The sequence below is a fragment of the Rhodamnia argentea genome, chromosome 8 (genome assembly GCF_020921035.1).
Source record: "Rhodamnia argentea isolate NSW1041297 chromosome 8, ASM2092103v1, whole genome shotgun sequence".
In the NCBI taxonomy this organism is placed as follows: domain Eukaryota; kingdom Viridiplantae; phylum Streptophyta; class Magnoliopsida; order Myrtales; family Myrtaceae; genus Rhodamnia; species Rhodamnia argentea.
In genome coordinates, this window is record NC_063157.1 from 22027662 (window position 1) to 22046107 (window position 18446).

The 18446-nt window shown below is 41.1% G+C and overlaps 3 protein-coding genes across 5 annotated transcripts; 1 reads left to right on the forward strand and 2 right to left on the reverse strand.

Annotated features, from left to right (window-relative positions):
• Positions 1–584: 584 nt before the first annotated feature.
• Positions 585–3378, forward strand: LOC115748234 (peptidyl-prolyl cis-trans isomerase CYP19-4-like). Its single transcript, XM_030684701.2, has 8 exons — positions 585–864; positions 952–1014; positions 1179–1257; positions 1912–1959; positions 2058–2081; positions 2308–2490; positions 2625–2700; positions 3012–3378. The coding sequence occupies exons 1-8, from the start codon at positions 781–783 to the stop codon at positions 3148–3150; spliced, it is 696 nt and encodes a 231-aa protein (XP_030540561.1). The 5' UTR covers positions 585–780; the 3' UTR covers positions 3151–3378.
• A 1167-nt stretch (positions 3379–4545) lies between these two features.
• On the reverse strand, positions 4546–9818 carry LOC115748224. 2 transcript variants are annotated; one of them, XM_048283743.1, is made up of 2 exons: positions 9207–9818; positions 4546–5054 (listed from the first exon to the last, which is right to left on the reverse strand). In XM_048283743.1, exon 1 carries the CDS (start codon positions 9779–9781, stop codon positions 9251–9253), a length of 531 nt encoding a protein of 176 aa, XP_048139700.1. In that variant the 5' UTR covers positions 9782–9818; the 3' UTR covers positions 4546–5054; positions 9207–9250. The 2 variants fall into 2 exon arrangements, with proteins under 2 accessions (XP_048139700.1, XP_030540541.1); XM_030684681.2 differs by having other exon boundaries at positions 4546–5060.
• A 5228-nt stretch (positions 9819–15046) lies between these two features.
• On the reverse strand, positions 15047–18363 carry LOC115748223 (GDSL esterase/lipase CPRD49). 2 transcript variants are annotated; one of them, XM_030684679.2, is made up of 7 exons: positions 18120–18363; positions 17810–17887; positions 16791–16931; positions 16108–16184; positions 15881–16030; positions 15346–15568; positions 15047–15290 (listed from the first exon to the last, which is right to left on the reverse strand). In XM_030684679.2, exons 1-6 carry the CDS (start codon positions 18228–18230, stop codon positions 15355–15357), a joined length of 771 nt encoding a protein of 256 aa, XP_030540539.1. In that variant the 5' UTR covers positions 18231–18363; the 3' UTR covers positions 15047–15290; positions 15346–15354. The 2 variants fall into 2 exon arrangements, with proteins under 2 accessions (XP_030540539.1, XP_030540538.1); XM_030684678.2 differs by having other exon boundaries at positions 15047–15568.
• Positions 18364–18446: the final 83 nt, after the last annotated feature.

Sequence of the window (18446 nt, forward strand, 5' to 3'; positions counted from 1 at the left end):
TTGAAGGTAGGGGTGTCAAAATAGCCCGAGCCGAGCCAACCCAACCCGGTCCTGCCCAAAAATTCACCTAATTTTTTAGCTTTTTCGGGTTGGGCTTCGATCTTGTCCGGTAAGGCTCGGGCCGGGCCAGCTTCGATTTTTTTTTACACTCGCATTTTCTTTTTAATTTATTTTCTTTTCATTTTTCATTTTTCATTTTTTGTATTCTTTCATTCGATGGGCTTGTCAAATGTTTTTTATTTCGAAAAAAAAAAAAGAAAAAAAAAGAACCCAACCCGGCCCAAAGAGTTGGGGCAAATGTAATTCGGACTCGGGCCAGCTCGGGCGGGGCCGGGCTAGGTACTGTTTAGTTTCGGGCCTTGGCCGAGACCCGGCCCATTGACACCGCTAGTTGAAGGTACGAGCACGGCCAGACACGGGCCATCAGGCATGGCCCACCATTTTAATGGGCCAGGCCGGCCACGACACTATTAAAGTCAGGCACGACGGCCATGGGCCGGGTCGGCCCGGCCTGATACATCTACGTCGTTCTCCGTTTTGGTCGAAAAAACGAGGACACGCTCAAACAGTACGCAGCGAACACAAAAGAGGAGCAGCTGACTAGCTGAGCAAACGAACTCGAGCCTCGCTCATGGCTGACCATTGACCATTGACCATCATCAAGCGCAGAGAAGAGACGGAGAAGACACGCCCACAAAGCCGGCACTCTCCTTCTCCGTGAGTTTCGACGAACTACGGGGAAAAAGACAGGGATTTTAAGCAGAGGAGTGCGGAATTGGAATGGCCATCGCGACAAGGACGAGATGGGCCACAATTACGATGGCGTGGATTTTGGTCTTGTTCGGAACCCTAGCTCTCATTCAGGTGATTCAAAGCTCAACCTCGACCCAAATCGCCCACTTTTCTCCTCCGGATAATTCTGAAACTTTGACTCGCTGTTTGTCCATATAGAACCGATTGAGCGATGCTGGAGCTTCATCTGATCCGAAACTTGTTCATCGCAAAGTTGGTGTGGTAATTTTTTGCGTCTAAGTAGATCGTTATTGATCCCATTTTGTCGAGAGATGTCGTGATTTGATCATTATGATAAAGTGTGCCTTTTTTTTTTTCTTGTGGTCGGCTACTGACTGAGTGCGAGAGAGAATCAGTGATGAAAATGATGTTGTTCTTGTTTGCAGGATAAGAAGAAGCCAGGCGATTTGGAAGAACTGACTCACAAGGTTTATTTCGATGTTGAGATTGGAGGAAAACCAGTGGGTATGCACTCTGTACAAGATAAGTTCATGGCTGAACAGATTCTGAATGCTGTACTAATTCAATAGCACGTATTATCGTCAAATTGGAAATGGTTGAGCTAGAATTTGGTGTATGGACATTCTCCTTTCTATGTACAGAAATCAGTAACAAGTAAGAACTGATTGTGATAGACATCCTTTCATAGAAATCTTTTCCTTGGTGTGGTTATTGTTCTCGAGTTAGTCAAATCTTTGGCGAGCCAGTTTCTTTTCCTTTTGGGAATGCTGGATTTGGCAATGTGCGCTTTCTGGTTGTTATGATTGGTCATTATATCTCTTGCTTTTAATTAAGGATCCGCACCCGTCTCTTGTGCATAGAAATCTTCTCGTTGGGGTAGTTATCGTCCTCAAGTTAGTCAAATCTTTGGTGAGCCAGCTTGTTTACCTTTTGGGACGTTCCATTTGGCAATGAGCGCATTCTGGTTGTTATGATTGTTCGTAATGTCCATAGTTTTATATTTAAGAATTGGCACCCATCTGTTGTGCTATGCTCTTGAGAATGATTAAGAGCCTGATTTTAGCTTCTGGATATGAATCCATCTTCTGCTGCTAAAACTTAAATTTTGAATTTCTGCGGCAGAAGGATCTGACTTCACTATGGTTTGTATGACTCCAGGTCGTATTGTCATGGGACTCTTTGGCAAAACTGTCCCCAAAACAGTTGGTAAGCACCTATTTGCGCTATGCTTCACAATGTCATGAATTATATGTCGAAATCTTATTTCGCATTTTTCTCACTTGCTCTACATCTTTGTTGTGCAGAAAACTTTCGAGCTCTTTGCACGGGTAGCCAAGTGACATCTGCTTCCTTTTTTAATTTCCTTTAAACCCCTCAACACTCTTGACCAAGTTGAAGGAAGAGGAATTGGCTTTTTGCTGAATGATTTCTCTACAAACTAATAATAAGAAAGAATCATACATGTATAGAGGAGAGAGAGGTATCCCTAAGTTGTTACTTCCTGCCTGTGCTTGTCGGAATGTCTTTCCTTGATTGTTATTAGTCTTATTGCAGGGGAGAAAGGGAATGGAAAGAGTGGGAAGCCCCTGTATTACAAAGGGAGCCAATTCCACAGGATCATTCCTAGCTTTATGATTCAGGGCGGTGACTTCACTAGTGGAGATGGGAGAGGAGGAGAGTCGATCTACGGGAACAAATTTTCTGATGAAAACTTCAAACTGAAGCATACAGATGCAGGTATTTGTATAATTGGACTTCCTAGTGCTTTCCAAAGAATTGCGAAAAAGTTTGTAGTAACCCTGAAGTTAATTTCTTGAGCTGCGACACATGAATAAGAACATATAGTGGTTTAATTCTCTACCTTGTAACAGGGCGCCTTTCGATGGCAAATGCTGGGCCAGACATGAATGGGTCACAATTTTTCATTACCACTGTGGCAACTACCTGGTAATTGACTGTCTTCCTTTTCTCATTTCTTTGATAAGCAACTTTGTCACCTAATTGATGGGACATTCAGCTCATTGCTGTTACTGTTGGAGATGTTACCATGATTTGAATGAGTTCGAGGCTGTTGTTGGCTTAATCTGAGACCTTATAAGGGGAAAATGTGCTAATAATGCCTACTAACATCTTGGCAACTTCATCATGGATTATCTTCATAATCTAGTTAATCTAAGCTCTTTTGGCAAACTTTTGAGTTGTTAGGTTGATCACAAACTAATATCCAAGGCTTTGAACTCTCTTGCAATCTCTCGTAGGTTGGATGGCCGCCATGTTGTGTTTGGGAAGGTGCTGTCTGGAATGGATGTTGTCCACAAGATTGAGGCTGAAGGGAGACAGAGCGGCAAACCCAAAAGTATTGTTGTCATTTCAGACAGCGGAGAATTAGCTCTATGAGCACTTCGCTCGAGATTGCACTTGACAAGTTTGACCTCATAGCTTATTCAACACGAATGTAGGGCTCAGGCATCATGCCCTGTTTTGATGCATAAGAAGTTTTTTTATGGTGAAGAAAGCGCGAGGCAAGCTCGTCGATTGGACATTGGGACATACTTGAAAGAGCTTGGATAGATCATAGAGGCCATGAATAGAGAGAACTGCTCTGAGTCTGAATTTTTGTTCTTAAAACTGGAGAGCAAATGATGTTTTTCTCCTTTTAGATTAATTCAAGATCTTCAATCCATTATCCAAATGGGAAGCGAGTCATCTGTGAAGAATCTCATTTGATTAATGTCTTTCCCGCTGAATGAATGAGGAAAAACTTATGCCAACAGCACGATATTTGCAACGAGTGATAACAATGTACCAACTGGAAACAATGTTTCTGAAAATGATAGACAAAAACAAAAGAGTTCTGGTAAACAAAAAAATGTTCAGTGGACATTGAGAGTGGTTTTGCATGGTTCTAGGACCATTACTTGATTTGTGGCAGAGTGACATTAGAAGTGTCAAAATTTGTATATGGCGCTCATTTTTGTATCAAAATTTTTTCGCTGGCTCAATTAAGTATCAAATTAGAGAAAAAAATGATCACTTAAATGCTAATGGCAAGAGATTTTAGCTAACTGATTATGTGGTATTTATTATTAATTTTTTAATATTATGCAACAATTTTTTTAAAAAAGTCAGGTCACGTGGACTTTTAAATTTTAAAAATAATTTTAAAAATTAAATTAAGCAGAAAAACAAGCTAAAAAACCATTTTTTATTATTTATTTTTTAAAAATTTTAGCTTTCTTTTTATCGCTGACTTGGATCCTCCAACAAGCCACGTAAGATTTCCGACAAAGCTTGCCATAGTGGACACTCAAATAATCAATTTTTTTTAAAAAAAAATTGACACTTCAGTGATAAAAAAAAAAATTAACACCAAAATAAGTACCATACAAAAATTTCGACACTTCTAGTGTCCTTCTGCCTTTGATTTGTAAATTGAGAAAAGTTTATTTGTTTTCGCAAATTGGATGTTGGGACTCATGCTGTGGACTCGGCTTTCTTTAACATTTCTGTTTACCTCGTTTCCACAGCGTCACAATCGCGTTAGCGGAAAATATCCTGAATTGAAGAAAACACCGGACTGTTAGATAGACGGGCCCGAAACAGCTAAAGCAGCAGTTGCGCAGAAAGAAACTTCTAATGAACTGGCAAGTATGTTGGTGGAGCAGAACTACATCGTGCCACTGATCCAACTACCAATTGAGTTAAGGATATACCCATCAGACTCGAGAAAAGCTAGTTCAAACTCATTGGGACATACAAGAACTGCACTCCGAAGCCGCTTAAGAAGTTAAATTGCAGTGACGACACCCTTTCTTTCCATTGACATGAACTTATACATGCGAGAATATTGCTCTCAAGGAGAGCAAAGATCGTGCAAATACGCACCCTCATGCCGATAAAGAATTGGAGAATCCATCCACTAACCCAATCGCCAAAGCAGTGGCTATCACAAGACAGCTACAAACGATCAGGGCTTATGACCAATGACAACGGGGTCATCACTGGGAGATGAGGCCCTAAGTTGAGAACGGATGTGAGAAATTACAGGGTTACATCCTATAGCGTGAGATTTATACCGAAGCAACATAGCAAGTATATGAATACAAGTAAGACAGCTAGAACAGATTGAGCTCTTTACATCAGATCAAAGCAGGGCGATAGCCATCCTAGAGCGCAATCCATCTGTCCTTGCCCAGCATATCTGACGAAATCAACACCTACGAACAATATGGAAGCCGGAGAGTGAATCTGCTCGTGCCAACCCCTAGACATAGTCACCCTAATTTGCAAACCCAAGGCAACTGGACCTTCAATAGCAAAGAATCGACTAAGAAATATCTCATGTGCATTAAATTCGAATTGTAGATGAATAACAGCGAAAATGACCATAAGTACCACTATCGACATCAACGATCTCAATGTGCAAAAATGAATTAGCATGGACCTACCACCTCCCAAGAATTAACTACTTTTTTAGTGGACCCCCATTACATAGGCTCAGTCAAACCAAACCCAAAGATCCGTCCACTTGCCCATGGCCACAATGAAATAAACCAAGAACTAGTTCTCTATATCAAGAGCACATTTGAGCAAAATTCTCTGCGTCATGGCCAAAACACAGCCAAATTTTGTCTACCTGTTCTTCTGCATCATTTTGTGAGAGAGACAGAGAGAGAGTTCTCCTGCTGCACATATGCTTATGTACATCGCATCGCCCAGGAGCGGGAATGTCAAAAACATGGTTATCTAAGTGAAGGGACTTCTCAGTCCTGACCTACATCCTTCTCAAGTGGTAAGATCCGAACAGGCATTGTGAAGGTATCGTGGTCTTGCCAACCATAGATGAATGAGATTAATTACCAAGCAGAAGAAAGACTTCCCTCATGGATGGCCCATGCAACTACAAACCTCCGGAGTGTTGAGATATTAAGGTCAGTCCAAGAGTCAGATATGGAAATATAACCAGGATCTTTCAAACGAAGCTGGGTACCCAACCTCACTTCATTACATTTCCACATAACACCTGCTTATCCTATCATTTGGAATGACATTCTATACAGATGTATTTACAGTGTTTTGAGCGTAAACATTCAGGATGCCAGTGACGCTTTCATCATAAGTGATGGCCTGTCTATCGTATCAAAATAAGACTGATGCTTCAGTATGGAGATCTTATCACAAGACCACTCGAGTAACGTGAGAAGCACATGAAGAACCAGATAGCTCACACCAGGCAGTCCACACCTAGTCTATCCTAATTTGCTATGGATTCTGCAATTTTCACTTTCCACTCCTCCTTTACAAGAAACTGCCCCTGTAGTTAAGCACAATCATAGTCACGACTTTGGTTTGCAGCTACAATATCGAATCAATTTCCCGCTTTCATTCCATTTCATTGAAGTCTGGAATCTTAATGGGATTTGATAGCAGATCTAGGACTAAGACGAGTTAAGATTCCAGCGGAGAGTATTATCATAAAGATACCAATGATGACGATTCAGGACTAGAGATTCTTAGTTTCCATTATGTGGTTAAGGCTTCATCCATAATCTAAAGGACTTCACAGAGAAAGCATTGTTTTAATTAACCAAAGTAGATCACAACCTGCATTTCTGACTAGTAGTAGAAACCAATACATAGCAATATAGCTACCCCAGACAACTAGACATCACACAACACCTATTAAAGGGATTGGGCGTTTCATATCAGGAAACCTAATCACGTGAAGGAGGGCCTCTCAAGAATCACAATATCAACAGATAAAATCCATCCACCCATTACTTCAAGTCAGTTATCATGATAAGCACAGGATCTACATAGAGCTCTCTCCAAACAGCTTCCAATATCCAAGAAAAACCTAAACATGTGTAGTATGTACTTCAGTTAAACATACACCTATTGTGTATTGTTCTTAAGCTCTTTATTGGGTGGTTGGAATCAAATCATATTGAGAAATCAGAAAAATCTGCCAGCATACTTGAGCTAGAGACCCACAAATCCAGAAGCCTGAAACTAAAGGCTCCAAATCCTGCATCATTTCCTAATACTTATTTTAACCTGATTGACAAACTCAGATTGCTTCCTTTGATCACTGTGCAACTCAATCTATAGTAAAGGAGCTGACTTCAAAAGCAATTTAACCCTCCAATATCAAATTGTTCTATTGCCTAGTATCCGCAAAAACTAGAAAAAACTATAACCTTACTACATACACTCCGATCAAAATTTCCCTTCATCTTCTTAAAAGCTGAGTTCATTGTCCAGCAATTTTTATTGTATCAATTTCAAGTTCACAATTACTAGAAACAACAGTTACAAAGAAGAACCACGACACAGCGAGCATCCCAGAGTTTTTCTCCATCACTGACAACAAGACTAGAGGGACAACCAGAGTGATGGACTCAAGACCCAAACACAGAAGACTCAAACACGAAGCAATTATGATTTTTACCCCCAAGACACTCACAAGTGTCATTAGCTAAGCACCAACCTTCATTCCTCCAGAAAAATTTCCATCCAATCGAGAGAGAGGGCTCACGATTGCGCGCGAGCGCGCGTGCGTGCGTGCGTGCGTGAGAGAGAGAGAGAGAGAGAGAGAGAGAGAGAGAGAGAGAGAGTTCTCCTGCTGGACATATGCTTATGTTCAACGCATTGCCCTGGAGCAGGAATGTCAAAAACTTGGTTATCTATGTGAAGGGGCTTCTCAATGCTGACCGACATCCTTCTCAAGTGGTGAGATCTGAATAGGCATTGTGAAGGTATCATGTTCTTGCCAAAAATAGATGAATGAGATTAATTACCAAGTGGAAGAAAGACTTCCCTCATGGATGGCCCATGCATTTGTAATTACCCAAGCTTATACCACATGCTACAAACCTATGGAGTGCTAAGATATTGAGGTCAGTTCAAGAGTCAGATACGGAAATAAAACCAGGATATTTTTAACATAGCTAGGTACACAACATCGCTTCATGATTCTTCCACATAACAACTGCTAATCCTATCATTTGGAATGACATTGTCCACAATGCCTTCACAGTTTTTTTAGCATAAACCTGCAGGATGCTAGTGACACTTTCATCATAAGTGATGGCCTGTCTATCATAACAAAATGAGAGTGATGCTTCAGTCCAGAGATGTTATCACAAGATCACTCCAGTAACGTGAGAAGCACATGAAGAACCAGACAGCTCACACCAGGCAGTCCATTATCCTAATTTGCTATGGATCTGCAATTTTCACTTTCCACTCCTCCTTTTCAAGAAACTGCACTGGTAGTGAAGGACAATCATAGTCACGACTTCTGTTGCAGCTACTATGGCATATCAATTTCCTGCTTTCATTCTGTTTCATTGAAGACTGGAATCTTAATGCAATCTGATAGCAGATATAGGACTGAGACAAGTTAAGATTCCAGCGGAGAGTATTACCATAAGATATTGATGGTGAGGATTGAGGACTAGAGATTCTTAGTTTCCATTATGTGTGGTTTTGGATTCATCCTTGATCTAAAGGACTTAACAGAGAAAGCATTGTTTTAATTAACCAAAGTACATCGCAACCTGCATTTCTGACTGGTAGTAGAAACCAATACATAGCGATTGAGCTACCCCCAGACAACCAAACATTACACAACACCTATTAAAGGGATTGGGCATTTCATATCAGGAAACCTAATCACGTGAAGGAGGGCCTCTCAAGAATCACAATATCCACAGACAAAATCCATCCACACATTACTTTAAGTCAGTTACCATGACGAGCGTAGAATCTTCAAAGAGCTGTCTCCAAACAGCTTCCAATAACCAAGAAAAACTTAATCATGTGTATTATGTACTACAGTTAAAGAAACACCTATAGCGTATTGTTCTTAAGCTCTTTATCAAGTGGTAGGGATCAAATCATATTGAGAAATCAGAAAAATCTGCCAGCATACTTGAGCTGGAGACCCACAAACCCAGAAGCCTGAAACTAAAGGCTCCAAATCCTGCATCATTTCGTAATACTTATTTTAAACTGATTGACAGAACTCAGATTGCTTCCTTTGATCACTGTGCAACTCAATCTATGGTAAAGGAGCTGACTTCAAAAGCAATTTAAACCTCCAAAATCAAATCGTTCTATTGCCTAGTATCTGCAAAAAACTAGATAAAACTATACCCTTACTGCGTACACTCCGATCAAAATTTCCCTGCATCTTCTTAATAGCTGAGTTCGTTGTGCACCAATTTTTATTTTATCAATTTTTAAGTTCACGATTACTAGAAACAACAGTTACAAAGCAGAACCACGACACAGCGAACATCCCAGAGTTTTTCTCCATCACCGACAACAAGACGAGAGGGACGACACATAGCGATGGACTCAAGACCCAAACACAGAAGACTCAAACACGAAGCAATTATGATTTTTACTCCCAAGACACTCAAAAGTCTCATTAGCTAAGCACCAACCTTCATTCCTCCAGAAAAATTTCCATCCAATCGAGAGAGAGGGCTCACGATTCGGGACTGCTTTCGTTGGACGCAGGGTCGGCACCGCTCGTCTCTCGCTGGTGAAATGCGGAGGAGAAATTCGAAGAGAGATCGGAGTACAGCGACACCACCTTCGACACGTTCTGGTTGATTTCCTGAATCAGAGCCACATTCTTGACCATGTTGTCGGCGGTCTTGGACTGGTGATTCTCGTTCACCTGCTGAATCAGCGCGCGGTTGCGGTCGAGCACGGCCTGGACCTGCCTGAAGCTCTTGCTGAGCAACTCCCACACCTCGGGGTCGCACTCGAGGGCGTCTTCGGCGTCGGAGCAGTCCTTCAGCAGGTCGGCGATGAGCGCGGTGGTGGCGGTGGTGACGGTGGAGGGGTTGGGCTTGGCGGAGGACAGGCAGCGGCGGTGGTGCTGGTTGGCGGTGGCTTCGTCCATGCTCGATTCGGCGGCGGAGGAGGAATCGAGCGGTCTGGTCGTCACTCCGGCGGCGAAGCTTGGGCTGACATTTCTCCTTCTTCTTCTTCTTACTTTTGATATTTCCATAGAGAGAGAGATCTTTTTTTTATTTATTTATGGGATTGGGGGGTTGGGGGGCGAGGCTGAATGTACTCGCCGGAAAGAGCGCGTGCGAGTGGGTAAAGATTTTCTAGACCAAAAATTAGGTGGAAGGATTGTGGTCCTGAGTGAAAAAAAGGACGCGCCGTGGCTGCGAGTGGGGTTGGGTTATGAGACGAGAAAACGAAAATATCTAATGGGGGCGTTCTATTGGACGAGTGTGCCACAGCGACAAAAAGTGTTCCACCTCTCTCTCCTCCCGCTAAAAATATCTCGACTCCCAGAAATAACCCCCGACGTTCCCGAGGGCCACTTCAAGCAAAACGACATGTCGTTTAACTGCGTCTCCCGGCTAATGAAATTTGTATTACTGGGTAGCGATTTTCCAACCCAAAAATAGGGGGGGAAAGAATAAACAGGGTCCTAATTATATTTTTTTTGGGGTCCTTAAGAGCTTGGGTGGCATTTTTTTGGTCTCCAAAAATAGGAGGAAAAAAAAAAGAAATTAGGATGTCAAATAGTTTTGACGTGGTTTTTGTACATAGTACATTGAAAAAATCACGAAAGATAGACACGGATTAGGCCATAAGGCGACAAGGGGTTGACTTTGACATGAATGATCTCGACTTGTTTAAGTCAATTGGACAATATTTCTCATTCAAGTTTCTCTACTCGAAATCTTTGACCATGGAGGAAGTCATCGCAATCACGCATAATTATTTTTGAAAAAAAATTTCACATAAATGTATGAAATGTCTTCATTTTTTTTCAAATGAGAACCTCAAGTGGATATTATCTCAAATAATGACCTAAAGTATTATCATTATCACAAATAAAGATATGAAGTGGACATTATTTCACATAAATGCATGAAGTGATCATGCCGGTCGCAAATTATGGCTTGATCTTCGGGATGGTAAAGGGCATTTTCGTGTTTTATTATTTTATTTTATTTTTTAGTTTCTTGTTTTTACTTTTCTTTTCTTTGGTGGTCGGCCATCGACGATGCCCAGAGAGGGCTCTTGGGTAGGGCCGGCCGTGCTTGGGCGAGGGGTTGGGCAAGATCGACTCTGCCCAAGCGAGGTTATGCCCGGGCGAGGTTAGTCACGGCCGGTTCGGTGGAACCGGCGGTTTCGGTTCCACGAAAAGGTGGAACCGGAACCGGCCGTGTATAATGGCGGTTCCGGGCCGGTTCCAGTTCCGATTCGGAACCGCCGGTTCATTCCGATTCCTTTTTAATAATAATTTTTAAAATAATAAATAATAAAATAAATATAATAAATTATAAATTATAAAATACGATTAAATTGTACATTGTAATAAAATATGGGGAAAAAAAAAAAGAAGGAATGGGCTTGAACTTAATGAATTATCATTAAGCGCCTACATATCTTCTTGGGGATAGAAGAATCAAAGCCCATGTAGTTCTTTTACCTTTGAGAACCCCAACTTACCTCATCGTCAATCGTCGCTACCCGTTGTGGTACCCGTGGCGGTGGTATCTCCAACATCATCGCTAAAAAATTCGTGTTCACGATCTAACTCTTGGTGTCGATATTTCGCCCTCGTCCAATCGCCGACACAAGCTTGAGCTTCCACAGAGTCCGGGCTTAATCTTGAACGGCGAGAGTCCAAAATTAATCCTCCGGAACTAAATGCTTGTTCAATCGCAACCGTTGAAGAATGGGTTGCTAATATTTGACGAGCGATGAGGGCGAGAACTGGATACTCGATTTGGTGACTCTTCTACCACTTCTGGATTTTGAAATCAGTACTATGTTCTGCATCACGAAACTCAAATTGAGTGGTTAAATATTTTTCTAATTCAGAAATACTACTTGTTGCCCCTTTTTGTTTTTTTTGCCTACTCTTAAGCATATTATACCATCTACTAAGTGAACTACCACCTTCGCTACGTGAGGCGAAGATTGTAAAGATCCGTAATCACTTAAACCATATCTACTACAAAATTCTCCATATAATCCTACTATAGATTCTTTAACATGTCATAATTTATTTGAAATATCTATTGAATCATCCAAATGTAAACAATCATGATAATACACATTCAAATAATCTTGTAAACCGTCTAATTTAATACGTGGATCAAAAACAATACCAACTAAATAGACAAGAGGAATTTGCAAATAATAATGCAACCATTTTTCTCGCATTACTAAAATAGTTTGACCTAATTCGGTATCATTTTCATATTCACTAAAAACACTACTAATATTAACACACTCTATTAAAAATAAATGCGTTGTAGGATAATAAATACCAGATAAAGTCTTAGTAGCATCATTAAAAATTTTTAAAATATCTAAAATTTTCTTGCAAACGTCCCAATGTTGAGGAAGTAAAGTAATTTCGGGAATATTTTGTGAAATAAACATACATAATAAATCTTTATATTTAAAAGTTTGCCGAAGCAACTCGTACGTAGAATTCCAACGAGTCGGAATATCTTTTGGAAATCTTCTTGCCCTTCTCCCATTTTGTTTACAAAATTTTCCCCATGATTTCATACATTGGGGACGACTCCATAAAAATTTAATTGCACTTTTTATTGGGGCGAGAAAAGTGTCAAGAGTTCGTAAACCATTTTGTACACATAAATTTAAAACATGACAAGCACATCTAATGTAAAAAAATTGTCCGCCAAAAGTGGGTTTGCAAATATTTTCTAATTCGGGAATAGAAGCGGTATTTGCGGCGGCATTATCAAAACCAATTGAAAATACTTTATTTATTAAATTATATTCTTCTAAAACTTGCCTAATTATTCTATAAATATTATGAGCCGAATGGCTTTCATCAAAAACTCGGAATGCAATAAGTCTTTTTTGAATCATCCAATTGTCATCTATCCAATGACACGTGACACTCATATAAGAATGAATTTGCCAAGGATCACTCCAAATATCGCTACCTATATGCACACGTCCATTGAATTCCGCAAAAAATTTTGCTAAAGATTTTTTTCCTTTTTTATAAAGATGAAAAACTTCGCGTTTAAGAGTATTTTTTGGAATAGTTGGCGCTTGCGGAACCAACGTAGTATTTATCAAATATTTCATATTAAAATTTTCACCAGTATTAAACGGAACATGATCAAGGGCAACATATTCACCTAATGTTTGTTTATAAAGTGCTTCGGTGAAACGAAATAAAGGATGAGGCTTAGAAGTGGCGTACCCGGAAATTTGTTGTTGCGTATTGTCGATCCCCGCTTGCGTTGGATGTTTTTTCGTCAAATGCCGACGGAATGTTCCGTAGCCGTCTCCTTTCGTGAATTTATATGTTTGCGAACAATATTTACATTTTACATTATACTTACCTTCGACTTCATCACGTACCTTGTCGAAGTGTAGCCACAAGTCCGATGTATTATCTCGGCCCTTCCGTTTCGGCTCATTTGCCGTTGACGTTTCTTCGATACTAGTGAGAGGATGAAGACTTTCTTGTGTTGGGATGTGCTCGACGTTCGGAATCGGGACATAGTTGATATTATCGTCGTCGTCTTCCCAACTTGCATACTCACGAGGATCATATTCAGGAATGCGATACTCGGAATCTCCCATAGCCATCTTGCCCTTGTCGGCATTTTCGCTTCCACTTGCCATTTTTGAGAGAATTGATCGGAAATCCGATTGAGAGAATTGAGTCGGGATTGAGAGAATTGGGAGAATTTGAGCGATTTGAGAGGATTTGGGAGAGAATTTGAGAGATTGTTCGGAGAATTTGTGACAAAAATGAAAGGGGAAGCATATGCATTTATAGGCAAGAATCATTTTTAATTTTTAATTTTTTTTTTATCCAAAGCAACGGCCAAAGAGCCGTTGCCAACGGCCCAAAGGGGGGGGGGAGGGGGGGCCTAGGGGCGGAGAGCCGTTGGGCTCTCTGCCCCCGGGCCCACTTTTTTTTTTTTGGACGGTTCCCACGTTTCCGGAACCGTGGGCCCGGTCAACGGGCCGGTTCCGGGCCCACGGGCCCAAATGGCCCCCTCTAGGCGAGGTTGTTGGCCTTGCTTGTGGCCAGCGAGGGAGACAATCGCCCAACCCTCTTCGAGCATCACTAGTGGCCACTAGCAAAAAGAAAAGTAAAAACGGAAAAAGGGAAAAAAATTCAAAAAATAGAAGATGAAAATGCCCTTGACTATCCTACAGGCCGGGTCCTTATTTGTGGCTTTTATGGCCACTTTAGATCTTTATTTAAAAAAAAGATTCATTTCAAGCCCTTACTTAAGATAATAAGGGCGCTGTAAATTCTTCCGTGAAATAATGAGGACACTTCAAATCTTTATTCGAGACAATATCCATTCCAAACTTTATTAACCGCCGGTTCCGGGCCGGTTCCCACGTTTCCGGAACCGTGGGCCCGGTCAACGGGCCGGTTCCGGGCCCACGGGCCCAAATGGCCCCCTCTAGGCGAGGTTGTTGGCCTTGCTTGTGGCCAGCGAGGGAGACAATCGCCCAACTCTCTTCGAGCATCACTAGTGGCCACTAGCAAAAAGAAAAGTAAAAACGGAAAAAGGGAAAAAAATTCAAAAAATAGAAGATGAAAATGCCCTCGACTATCCTACAGGCCGGGTCCTTATTTGTGGCTTTTATGGCCACTTTAGATCTTTATTTAAAAAAAAGATTCATTTCAAGCCCTTACTTGAGATAATAAGGGCGCTGTAAATTCTTCCGTGAAATAATGAGGACACTTCAAATCTTTATTTGAGACAATATCCATTCCAAACTTTATTTGAGAAAATGAAAACACTTCCATGCATAAATGAGCGCTATTTAAAAAGTCTACCTTGTCTAGAAAAGGTTTAATTGGGGATGAATCACATATCATTTTGCAGTCACCCTCTTGCAAAAAGGCTAATCAATCGAAAAAGATCCTGTTGACTCATCTTTCCGAAACATTCGGACCCCACTCTGATTTCATTTCTTCATTCACTTCAATCTATCTGAATCGGTTCAGTATGGACTATACCACTCCAAGAGCACGCAAGAACAGATTTCTTTCATAAGCAGTTTTATACAGAGGTAGGATAGAGATCAAGTAGAGCTTATTGAATGGAGGTCACTCAATAACATCTATGTATCGATCAGCCTAGGCAGATGGAAACCCGGGTTCGCCACTCTTCAGTTTCTTTGAAGGATTGGGAAGTTTCAAGACAACATAAGAGACGCCAATTGCAACATTCGCGATCTTCGGGTATGCTACCTCCAGCAGTTGCACAATACATAGAATGTCTCCTCCTAAGAGTAGCCTGATGTAGAACGAATCCTCCGATTACATTTCAATTGCCAAGCGTTTTGTCAATATTACAATCGCTAACCTCAGGTCAATTGATCAAAACAATTTGATCTTAGGCCGTCGAATCATGGCATGATGGCGATAATTGAAAAGAAGATGATCAGGAAAAAAAAATCAGGAACATACTTCATCTGTGCAGTACCCTACAGCATCTGTTAGACATACCATTCTCAATTCCTTCTTCTCGTTGCCATTGCACCTTTCCGGTAAATATGGATGGTGCATGCATGAGACTTTTCAGCCACCTAATCCCACTGGATTGCCCTGTGGAATGTCCATTCCGATGGATTCAATGTTGTTTTTCCATCTGCAGCGACGAGATCATATGGCGAGTCCTCTGCGAATTCAGTAGGCATGGACTTCCAATGCAGAGACGGCTTCCATTCTGCTTCCTTAAGCACCTTCAGTATCTCCTCCACTACCACCTTGCTGCCCTCAGCAGCTAAATGGACACCGTCCCTGTGAAGAAGAATAGAAAACTTTTTCACTTTCGACGCATTGATGTGATATAATCTTCAATCTGGACAAGAAAGCGATGGAAGTTGACAGATGATTGTGCCTAAAATTTGACACGGTGTCATGCTTCACAAACCAATGATCTGTACAATCAGGACTCATGATTTACCAAGATGGTCCAAATTCATGATGTGTATTCAGCAGTATGAGCTGACTGCAACTTTAGCTTAATGCCAATAATAGCATGCAGTGTAAACATGATGGGAAAATACAGTTGACTGCATGAAGAACAGTGAGTATGGCCGCTGGACATACGTAAAGCATGTGTTGAGCCAATCAGGCCTTCTCTGTATTGCATTGAAAAGGTCAACAGCTGGCACTCCAATCTCCTTGCACAGCTTCAAACATGCTTCTGAATACATTTGACACAACTCATTCGTGCGTACTAGCTCACTGAAAAACCCACTGTATTTCAAGATAAAGATGCTATTAGATTTGACATTTGGTAAGAAAACCGGAGATTTGTCCATGCATAGCAGTACCTTGAGCTTTGACGAACTTTGTCTTCGTTGACAGGAGGGCAGCTAAGAAATATAATTCGAGTTGTATCTGAAAGACTCTGTATATAAATAGCCATTAGAATATGATTCACTTGATAAGATAGTATAATGCCTCTTCAAAATGCAATGAATACTGAATAGACTAAAGATCCTAGGATCAAATGCTTATGAAAGCGTTCTTTCCTTCAGCAGAGCAAAAAAGCCAAAATTTCTTTCTTGATCAACCTCTCAATTATGAAAGAGGAGAAGTTTGGTGACCATTCTCCCAGATAGGATTGTCAGATTTATGATTTCATGAGATCTTATAGTCCTAGAATTCAGATCAAATGCCTGTGAAAGTATTATTTCTTCCTGCACATCAAAAGCCGGAATTTCTTCCTTCATGGACCACTCGTTGATGAAAGCAGAGAAGCTTGGCAAGCCTTCTCACAGATAGGACCATCAAGTTTATGATTAACGAAATCTTACCAAGATAGTATACATTTATACAACCTCAAAGAGCTTGTCATCTATAACATTCACTGTTGCACTAAAAAGAAAAGAAAGAGCATGTTCTGGCATCAAAACACTACCGCACTGTTGCAGTCACCACAAACCCCCACCAAATGCAAGGGCAAAATAAACCTCAACACTCACAATCGCATCTCGGGATGCAAATTACGTACCTTGAGATGCTCTCCAATCGTTCTCATGTTTTCGACATACTCATGAAGAGGTACATGGGGGCCAAGGCCAGATGAGTGAGGCCCCATTGAATCATTACCACCAAAATAAACTATTATGAGGGAAGGCTGTACCGCTGCATCCTAGAAAAAAAATAAATGAAGAACACACCAGTTAGAACTATGGAGTGAGAAAGTCCATATGACCATCCTAGAGCACTGCACTTCTTTGTGCTTACTCTTCCGTTCAAATACCAGGCTTTAGGGAACAGAAGAGATATTCTCGAAAAGCTAAGTTCAATATAGGACACCTTTAGCAAGTACCTAAACTATGCAGCTGAGATTCTTTAGGACTAACAAAGACTATACTACAGCCAAAAATGTGAAAACAACTGACCCACAGTCTAATGTTACATAAGCAAGCTCAGTAACTGAGCCTTTGAGAAGGGATGCACTCAAGCAGACTCATGCCTCTTTCGAATTCCAAACATAACATAGCGCAGATGAGAACCATTTGAAAGGTGATACTGTTAATGTGCACAGGAACAGTCCAGGTACACACTGCATCATCCATCAGGTTTCACTCCTTTGCCAAGACACACATTTGCTCTAAAATAAGACATGCCTATAAAAATTTTCCACTTCCTCTACCAGGCTGGACACATCGTAAGCAACGCGAGGACATGGTAAGCACAAAATGCACAAGTAATCAGACAAACAGCATTTGATTGTAGGAGGCGCTATATCACCCCTGGCTCAGACTCCGTTTGTTTCGCGAAAAATGAGTGATGTAAATAATATCTTCAAGAAAAAGATCTTTTTTATCGCTTACAAAAATAAATGAGCGAAATATTTTCATCCTTCGAACAAATGTTTAGATACAAATGGTAACCACAAAAAAAATCGAATAATTATTTCAAGCGACGAAAGCAATCATTTTGAAGAAAAATACTTTCCAAATCACTACAACCGAAGCCCTTAGTTCGTAAAAAATTTCCAGGAGATAAATGCTTGTATATTACCTTTGGAAAAACTTGATCGAGGACCTGGAGGGCGCGGCGCGAGTTCCATCCATAGTATCCTCGCAGCACTATATCAGCCTGTGATGATCGGGTAAATTATTCCACCTATGAGCAAATACTATGAATTCGACATGTTTAGATGGTCAGATCATGGGTCGGCGTACGGACAAATTACCGACACAGAACGCCATCAAAAAGCGCAGAAACAAACGTGTACATATATATTCACGCGACGAAACTCTCCGAAACCGAACCCGAATCAAACGAAACGAAGAGTTTACGGATCAAAAGAGCATCTTTTTTGCTTTACTTTACGAGCGTAGACGTCGGAGAGGATCGCACCCCAGCCGTCGTTGCAGTAGCTGAGCTGCACTATGGAAGAGCCGAACAGGACGAACTGAGGCCTTCCTGGTCCCACCATCTCCTCCAGAAACACACCCCCTCCGTCGAGTTCGGTTCGATTATGAAGCGGATTCACCGATTTCTTCGGAGAGACTGTTGACCGGAATGCGATCCGCGATAACAGATCGTGTTCGTGGTTGGTTGGGTTCGGGAAGAGAGAGTAATTGCGATCACGGAAGAACAAAAAAATTGCAGAATTTGAGTAAACTGATAAATGTCGACAACAATAAAGTTT